We start from the raw sequence: 8,946 nt of genomic DNA on the forward strand, positions 1-8,946 counted from the left end.
ACTTACTTACTTACTACTACGTAACGTACGTAGTACTAGTATATATATATATATATATATATATATATATATATATATATATATATATATATATATAATGTATATTGGATATAAGCGTAGGGCAGTAGCTTGATATGTTAAATCTTTATGGGTGGATTTAGGAGTATTCAAAAGAAGCGTCTGATTCTGAAATCCAAGAGAAAGGCAATCGTAACCAGGCAGACTATAATATTGTGTGGTTTGTCGCACAATTCATGATCGATATATGATACACAGGCAGTACATTGTTTAGACTGCGCCCTCGTATTCTCATCACCTGACTGGACAAAGCCTTCCCGTCCGATGCATAGCCGTGCGCGCACAGTAATCCTTAATAGACAGCATGCCAGTTTCTGAAGGATCCTATTACTGGATTTATTCAGTTCATGTGGGAAAAACCTTTGTTGAGTTTAGACTTGAGAGATCGCCGATATCCGTTGGTCTGTGTGCACGACCAACATTGACGTCTGTGGGTGCTCCTAGGACCGTGTTGGTGTAAGCAGATGCATGCATATCAGACAAGGGTGTCGAATTATCTACCGATGGCTCCGCTCGTAACCATGAAAGGCCAATACGTGTCAGTGCACAGTTGTGCATACCCACATCATCCCTTGCATTGCTGGCTGCACATGTGCCGCAGCAAGCATCTGTTTGGGGAATGCTAGGAGTTGGTGCAATCTCACACGACTGAAATTGCTGTGCTTGAGTATGAACGCCTTCGTAGGGGTTAGTAAACGGTCTTACATATACTTGCGGATATAAGTTATGACATGTACATGCATGTGCGTAATTATATATAGAGACTGGCCGATGTCGTTGACATTGACGTGCTTGGTACTGCGAGACTGGCCCTCTCGAAGGCATATGCGGGTGTGAATTTGCAATAGCAGGACGTACCTTAGCTTCGTCCTTACTCCAAAAATTACCATGACATACGCCCGTGCAGTTGCCAGACCTCTCCCGGGGCGCATACTTTGAGACATAATTTTCTCTGTGCATATCTCTCGCGTTAGATAAGGAACTTGCTCCATGCCCGTCGTTTTTGAGCACTGCTTGACCCAACATGACATTGTGACAAGCGTCTGACTGCTCTTTACTGGTGAAATTGGCACCGTATCTCCGACTATGTCTGGCACTAGACGTGCATTCATTCAGCAGCACATAACATTGTCCCCGCTTATACCTGTGCCTGTGGTTGCGTGCGCTCCTAGCTGGCACATGTCCAGTGCATTCGAGTAAGCCCCCAACGGGCACACGCTGCCTCCGCACATCAGCCGTCTGAGATCTGTATGTGTCATCAATCTGACCAGTTACGGTATTTTCCACCAACATTCCAGATGCGGGTGCAATAGCTTTCGCCGCGCTACAATTCGCCTCCGTATCCCCGCGCGCTATTAACGGAGTACTTTCTCGTAGATCCATCCCCGTGTGCTCCTCCATTCCTTCTTCTTCAATGTCTGGTTCCATAGCTTCCACTCCCGTCGTTGATGCTTCCGTTGTCCTTAATTGCATACTTCTCGCTTCAACTACTCCTGATTCCACCACGCGCCATGGTCCGGGCATCTGCGCATCCTGCTCGAGCCCATCGCAGTGATTTTTCGTATGCGATCTATTGCGTGAGTGTGTGTGCACCATGGCTTGGAATCCTGTACGAGTCTTCCGTTTTCTCTTCGCCCTTTCGTTTTGGACTGCATCTAACTCTACAGCTTTGCCCGGTGAGTCCATTGCTTCGCTAGCATTCAGACGCACACCAACTGCCCTGATTTTGCTCGTGCTAGCTAATGAATTTTGTGTATCGAATGGCATCACAAACCCATCCTTGTCATTCGTGATTGTGGAGCAAGTGACGATACCGCCCTGACTTTCTTCTCTCCCACTCTTCCTTTCTATGGGAATGCGATGCACATCGACTTCTTCGATCTTGCTAACTACGTCGACACATACATTGTTATGCGCCGTCTCCCTCCGCGGTTCTGTGTATTCATCCGAACTATTAACTTTTAGTGACTCCTTACCTTCAGACGGTAAGACAAGCGCTGTTGCCTCTGTCTGTGATATGTTACCCGCCGGCACTATCCCATCCACAGTACATGTGTCGTTATAATCTAAATTATGTAGCCTATTCCTGGTAGCCCGTACTGTGGCTCGGTCGGCAAGTCCCGGCAGACATACTTCTTGTCGTTTCTGCATGTACTTTAACCTTGGTTTGTGTGCTTGCTTGGGTACCTCCAGTTCCGTACCTAAGAGCAACTCTGCAGTATCCCACGAGCGATCACCAACGCTCGCGTCCACGGCAACACCCGTGGAGCCTGTGGGAGAATCAACTACGGCTACACTCTTTGCGCCTACCTCCTCACCTGCCCCATCCGCAGCGGTGTTGGGGCTTACACTCCTTCCCGTACTCGGAGTGCCAATGACGGCATCCCCAGCACATAGCTCTACTTCCTCGTGTGTACCTATCGCCCTATTGCTCGAGCTGATATCCGTGCGTATATGAGCGGACAAAGGTGTCCCCACAAGTTTATCGTCCGCATTGACGGTATCTGTTTCCAAATCAATCCTGTCATTGGTATTTGAATTGGACTGTCCGATCTGACGTGGGCCGGCGCTTGAATCCAGGTGCAGGGTCGAACTTGAATCTATCTCGTGCGCATCGCTGTCGTGCGTTAACCCTGGCGATATACATTGTACCATAGTAGTCGTATCCGACTCACCCACGCCAGTGCCCTCCAATGCTGATTCCTTGCGATCGACTTCTGACCCTGCAATCGTAGCTGTATTCGAACTCGCCATTGTATCGGTGTCTGAGCTTGATTTTGCTAGTAGGTTCGCAGACGAACACAAACCTGCATTAACCCCTATCTTGATACTCGAAGTCCCATCCACAGGATTCACTCCATCTGCAACCGAGCGGCCCTTGGTAGTAGAACGCGAAAGTGCAGTAGCCTCCGTGATATTCTCGTTACCATCGGCCACAGAAGCATCCGAACTCATATCCTTGTGTGTCTGTATATCTACACACGCACGAGTCAAAAGATCAGGAGGTATATCTCTACCCAGTTCACAAGTCTTGAAATCATAGGCCTTGCACAATTTATGCCAATCGTTGGCCTCCTTTTCCATCACCATGGTTACAGCCACACCCAAACTACCGAAACGCCCGCTTCGCCCCACTCTGTTAGCATGAAAGTTGAGGAGTGCGTGGGACAGAACTATGAGCAACGTGAAATGAGTGCTCCACGGCAGCGACCGATTGGCGGTTATACCTATTCGGCGGTACATACACTGAGATTAGTATCGATTGTGTGCCGAACTAGTGAAATGTGGAAACAGCAAAACGGAAAAGCTACCTATCACGTAATTCACATGGACGTTATCATATCCAGCTGATTTGTCATATCACGTTAGAATTAAAATACTTTGATTTTCTTCCTGCGGAGAAGGTACTTCGAGCATGTAGAGGATATCGACAATGGCAAAAACAATCACAAACTACTCACGAGGTTGAAACCGATACGTACATCTCGCTACTCGACCACGAACGACATCGAAAGATTAACACCACAGATATCATGAACTTGACCTGAAGGCCCGTCCTTTCGTCCGCAATACACCTCAAACCCCCGCCAGAAGGCCTGTTTGTCCCGATCTTGACCTATCTCAACGATTCAGCAAAACCACAGAAAACACCTAAATAACTGCAACTGCGAACTAAAGCATACCTGTGCATATAGGTATCGGCAGATTTGGGTATGTCGAAATTTATGACGAGATTAACATTTTCCAGATCTACCCCGCGAGCAGTCAGATCTGTGGAGACAAGGACCCTCAACTGCATATTACGGGTGCGTTTGATAACATCAGAGCGCTCATCTTGTTGCATTTGGCCAGAGATGTACTCGATGGATAGGCCCTCGTGGTTGAAAATCTCAGCCATCTTCTGTCCTTGTCCAAAGCTGTTGGTAAATACCTGTAGTCGTGCGTGTATACAAAATTTGTAATGAGACCTCGCTCAGATACACAATAAATATAACTAAGATATACAAGATATATATAAAACTATATATGCATATCAATATGCGAGTGAGTATATATATATATATATATATATGCATATATGGTGTAAACCCATTTACAGATAAAAACACACAAACGCATACACATAAATGTATATATATATAAATATACGATCATTTATCCATACATGTAATGCAGTACTCACAGCTTTGTAATGCCTACGATGTGTCGAGTACACATATACATATACATACATACATATATATATATACATATACATATATACATATATACATACATAAATATATATACACACACACACACACACACACACACATATATATATATAATGTGTTAATAGAATTTGGAGATTTAGCCATACACACCAAACCACATAATTGAACACGGGAAGAAAGTATCTATATCCCTGCGTGTGGTCCTCTTTATAGGTGAAAATAAACATGGAAACACAGAAAATACATGAGAAGCTCATATTCAAACACACAAAATCGATGTTTCAAGACATCAACATATAACGCGTATGTAGGCATACACATGTGAACTAACTCAGCTACTACAGAAGGGTTGGCTGAAAAAATACCATGCACTGTTGAAAGGGAACTCGCGTCAAAAGCTCGCGGGTGGCTCTGAGTTTGGTTTCGAATGCCGTGGGCGTCTGATCAGATACGTGCAGCAAACGAGTATACTGTCGCACATTAACCAGCGACGGATCGTCCGCACTCAGGCGCACGTGTACAGGGTTGTTCAGGTACGCATCGAGACTCTTGGCCAGGCTAGGCGAGTAGGTGGCTGAGAAGACCATGAACTGTATGCTACACGTGGAAGAGGCAGATTGTGTCTAGGGTTTAGAGTCGATGGGTTGCTATAGCCCAGAGGAGACCGTTAGCAGCATCAAAGTCTGGCTGTAATTGTGATATCCGAGGTGTGTATATACAGGCAACACACCTCCTCGACGCACACGAACCACCACAAACACTCCTCCCAGCCGTCGTACAACACAGAAACTATAAATTGTCAGCAAGGAATGTACCCTTGCAAACCAAGACTATTCAATTATATATCAAGCATTTGGGATTCGATACATCGCGAGTGAATTTTTCGGTACTGTTTGTTCAGTGGCCACACTGATGATCGCGCTACATGGGTGTGACTGTCACGGCCTCACGGATTCTATAGTTACGCATTGCCGCCCAAAGATACGCATACTCGCCACAGATAAACATGCACAATCATATAAATGCACATCCGTCACGAGACCACACAAGCAATACAAAGAGCGTATAGCACAAACGTTCGCACGCGAAAGCACACGCACGCAGTCAATGAGCACACGTATTCCCATCATGCAAGACGGAAGAATACATTTAGAGCCAAAGGCCGTACATGTATCACACCTTTCCGGTAAATGGAAATGCACCTCTCCAATCTCATGTTTGAAGTCTGCGTCCATTAACTTATCGGCCTCATCCAGCACAAACATGGTCAAATGTTTTGTGACGAATAAGCCTTCGTTGATCAATTGCACGACCCGCCCAGGGGTACCGACTGCCACGTGTCGATTCGTCTTCAGCTGCTTCCTAGCATATGCGACATCACATGGGTATAGAAATAAGAGGTATGTATCACATATACAAATGTATATATGTACACATACAAAGAAATATACAATTAGGTTCAACGCATATCGCTCCTCGGCTCAGGAGTACATCGTAAGATTGAAATTACGAAACAATTATTCCATCAATATTTTGTCATACCACGAATCTGGTACAATCCGTTAATTGACACGTCCCTTGGCTGACGGGGCAGACTAAAGTCTCACAACACCATTCACAAAACGATCACGTTGATGGACAATTCATCACGTTGTAACTAAATAGCTTGTAGTCTCTTCAGACGATGGCATTGAGCAGGTAAGCATTGCCTCAGCGTAATGATTACATGACGATCAACTGACACGCACAGGTACTATCGCGTACTGAGGAGATACCATGGCACGTCAACGATCGATCAAATACTAAGTAGAAAAACAGAGCTTCCGAGTTAAGATGTTCCTACGTTTACCTGTTCTCAGATATCTTGTTGCCCCCGATCAGGGCAACACATCTCAGGCCCTTAATACATGCACCAATAGTCAGGAAGACATCGTGGATCTGGTTGGCAATCTCGCGAGTGGGCGCCAGCACCAAAGCCTGCAGAATTCAGAAGACGATGTACATTATAAAGTTATTACCAATAGTATAAACGGTACATTTAAAATTGAGCACGCTAAACGATCCAAAGGTAATCCGGACGTATGGGGTAATATGGGAATGTACCAAATAGAGGGGTGTGGTGGGGGGGGGGGGAACCTGCAGCGCATTGCGATAAGGAACCGGAATGTACAGGACAGTCAAAGACAAGTAGTTTAGAATGTAAGGCCCTGTCCCCTAAAAAAACTGCAGATATAAGCCAAATTAGCAAGGATTGTTGACCGTGCACAGTGCGAGAGACAACGTACTTGAATGTCTTGTTTCGATGGGAATCTCAGATCCAACCCGGAATGAAGTCAAATACCCAACTGTAAAAAGTGTACCGCCGGGATGACTATACATGCATATCCGAGGGGCTAAGTGCTTTTAAGCTGTGGCATGTGATACATGCACAACAAATACACACATGCCTACTCCAGTTGGGCTATTGCACATGTGCAGGTACGCGATTAAAACTCAAGGCGGTATACACACGTGAGCTTCTGTTGTGTACATCTACATGCCACTAAACACAGTCGGTGCCAAGAGTATCGTATATTGACCTGGTACGGTTTCGAACGACCACTGTAAGCACACGACCAAGAAGCTTAAACAGAAGATTAAGGTCGTGAGGCAATCCTAAAACAGCTAGCAAGGTTCACTGAAACTCGTCCGAACGTTCACTATTTATGAATTACATGAGTGCAAAGCAGCCCATTACACAGACTGCCGCCGTCATAGATAATGCAACTACGAACACACATCCCTTAAAAAAACAGCTAGATATACAAACGCAATATACGTTGTATACAAAACAACCATGTACACACCTGTAATATCCATTCAAATAAACAACTACGCACACACCTGCTACACACAACATACTTGAGTACCGTTCAAATGCATCTGCAAACCTTCCAAAACCACCACAGTGAACACGCAGGTTTTGCCGGTGCCACTTTTCGCCTGAGCGATGAGATCAAGCCCACACTTTCCCAGGGGTATAGCCTGCAGTTGTATAGGCGACGGCCGTATGTACCCAGCCCTATGTAATCCTTTAAGCACAGGAGCTGATAGCAGAAGCCCCTCAAACGTTACATCTTCACTGACCTGTACGTCGACGCTGCGTGTTTTGTTCTTGTCATTGACATTGTGTGCGCGTATCAACGGCATGACAGTATACTAATATACACACGACGACCAACTCTGGTTGTTCAAAAGGAATCCAGTAGCTCGTTGTTAGTGTGATGAACGACGGCAATGCCTTGAACTACGACATGCAAGTAATATATATCACAAGTTTGTCATAGCATGATACGCTATCATTCATTTGGAGTAGCTTACTGTAATACTACGTATACATATACACTATCTAGTGTATGTATTACATATACACCGTCTGTTTAGTATTTACGAAAGTTATGTAGTGTTTGTTTTACAGTACAAATGCGATACGTCCTGCTGAATCCGAACGGCAAACTAAAAAGTTTCAGCGCATGTTCTTTACGAGTCTCATAAATTAAATAAAGTTTAACGTAAACGTAAACGTGTATTTTTTTTGCTTTACTTTGAAGTTTATAAAAGGGCTGGACACCTGCATCAAATAATATTATAAATATAAGTTAAACGTAAATCTATATATTTGTATGTATAATCTGTTTTTAAAAACGTATATAACGGGTTGAGCTTAGGCGTCAGGCCGTCAGCATCAGCGTCTCAAGTCTCATAAGACTCTCTGCAGATATGTATGTCGCCTGCAGCACAGGTTTTGATTGGATTGCTACTTTTTTGATGACGCAATGTTACTATCATTGCTTTGCAATTGACGCTGTATGAATAAGCATGATGAAGTCAAGCTGGAATAGTCCCCCCGGCTGACGGTCTGTCGCCCGACATCGATATAATATGTAGGCGTCAAGATTGTTCGCACAGTTAACATCTGTTTACTAATGCGTATATAACATGCATTGCGGAGCTTCTGTTCCCATAGATGGCTTGAGCGACTCAAGATGAGCTCGGTGAGTCCACTAGTACATGGGTCGATCTGTACAGTGATTGGCAATCCGAAGCTTTATTTTGTCTGGTGCGAAAATGCAGCACTCAGTTTGAGATAAGTTGCTGTTTACAAATGCACGCAACCTCATCAGCCATCAGATCAACTAGTCAATTCACCTGCGTCCATTTTCGGGTGTACTGTTTGCCTTCTCTGCAGTTATGAGAGGACTTTATAGGAAACAGTACACTTTTATATCATACTTGCGGCTATCATAAAACACCTACTTCACAAATTTTATCTATTTATTAGAGTGGTGTATTTACTTGGCACTCGCTTTTTTAATTTTCGTGAATATCCACATACATGAGAAGACAATAATAAAGACATTCCTGTTGTTATTCAGCTATATACCATAAATGCATCACTAAATTCATCCTGGGAACCTAGTAGAATATATTCATTTGTATTTATAATCGAGTTATATTTTCAAAGCGAGAGTACTATACATACATAGTATTTGTTATGACTATCAGTTGAGGTAGAGTCACGGATATCATTCATGCATGCTTACTAACGGTCGTGTATATACACTGTGCGGGTGGTATGAAAATCCGCATCTTTCATTTGAATTTCTAGTGTATG

The 8,946-nt window shown here is 44.2% G+C and overlaps 1 protein-coding gene across 1 annotated transcript; it reads right to left on the reverse strand.

The window, feature by feature from the left end:
* Window positions 1–286: 286 nt before the first annotated feature.
* Window positions 287–7,696, reverse strand: SARC_00435 (hypothetical protein). The gene is made up of 6 exons (XM_014305880.1): window positions 7,194–7,696; window positions 6,142–6,269; window positions 5,472–5,654; window positions 4,658–4,889; window positions 3,762–4,009; window positions 287–3,214 (listed from the first exon to the last, which is right to left on the reverse strand). The coding sequence occupies exons 1-6, from the start codon at window positions 7,479–7,481 to the stop codon at window positions 424–426; spliced, it is 3,870 nt and encodes a 1,289-aa protein (XP_014161355.1). The 5' UTR covers window positions 7,482–7,696; the 3' UTR covers window positions 287–423.
* Window positions 7,697–8,946: the final 1,250 nt, after the last annotated feature.

Source organism: Sphaeroforma arctica, assembly GCF_001186125.1.
Source record: "Sphaeroforma arctica JP610 unplaced genomic scaffold supercont1.13, whole genome shotgun sequence".
In the NCBI taxonomy this organism is placed as follows: Eukaryota; class Ichthyosporea; order Ichthyophonida; genus Sphaeroforma; species Sphaeroforma arctica.

Bases quoted from the DNA above. Each gene is read 5' to 3' on its own strand.
- SARC_00435 (XM_014305880.1), bottom strand. From the start codon at position 7,481: ATGCCGTTGATACGCGCACACAATGTCAATGACAAGAACAAAACACGC. The intron at 5,655-6,141 runs GTAAACGTAGGA...CGCATATGCTAG, and splicing joins AACAAGATATCTGAGAACAG to GAAGCAGCTGAAGACGAATC. The intron at 4,010-4,657 runs GTATTTTTTCAG...GCACGACTACAG, and splicing joins TTCCCTTTCAACAGTGCATG to GTATTTACCAACAGCTTTGG.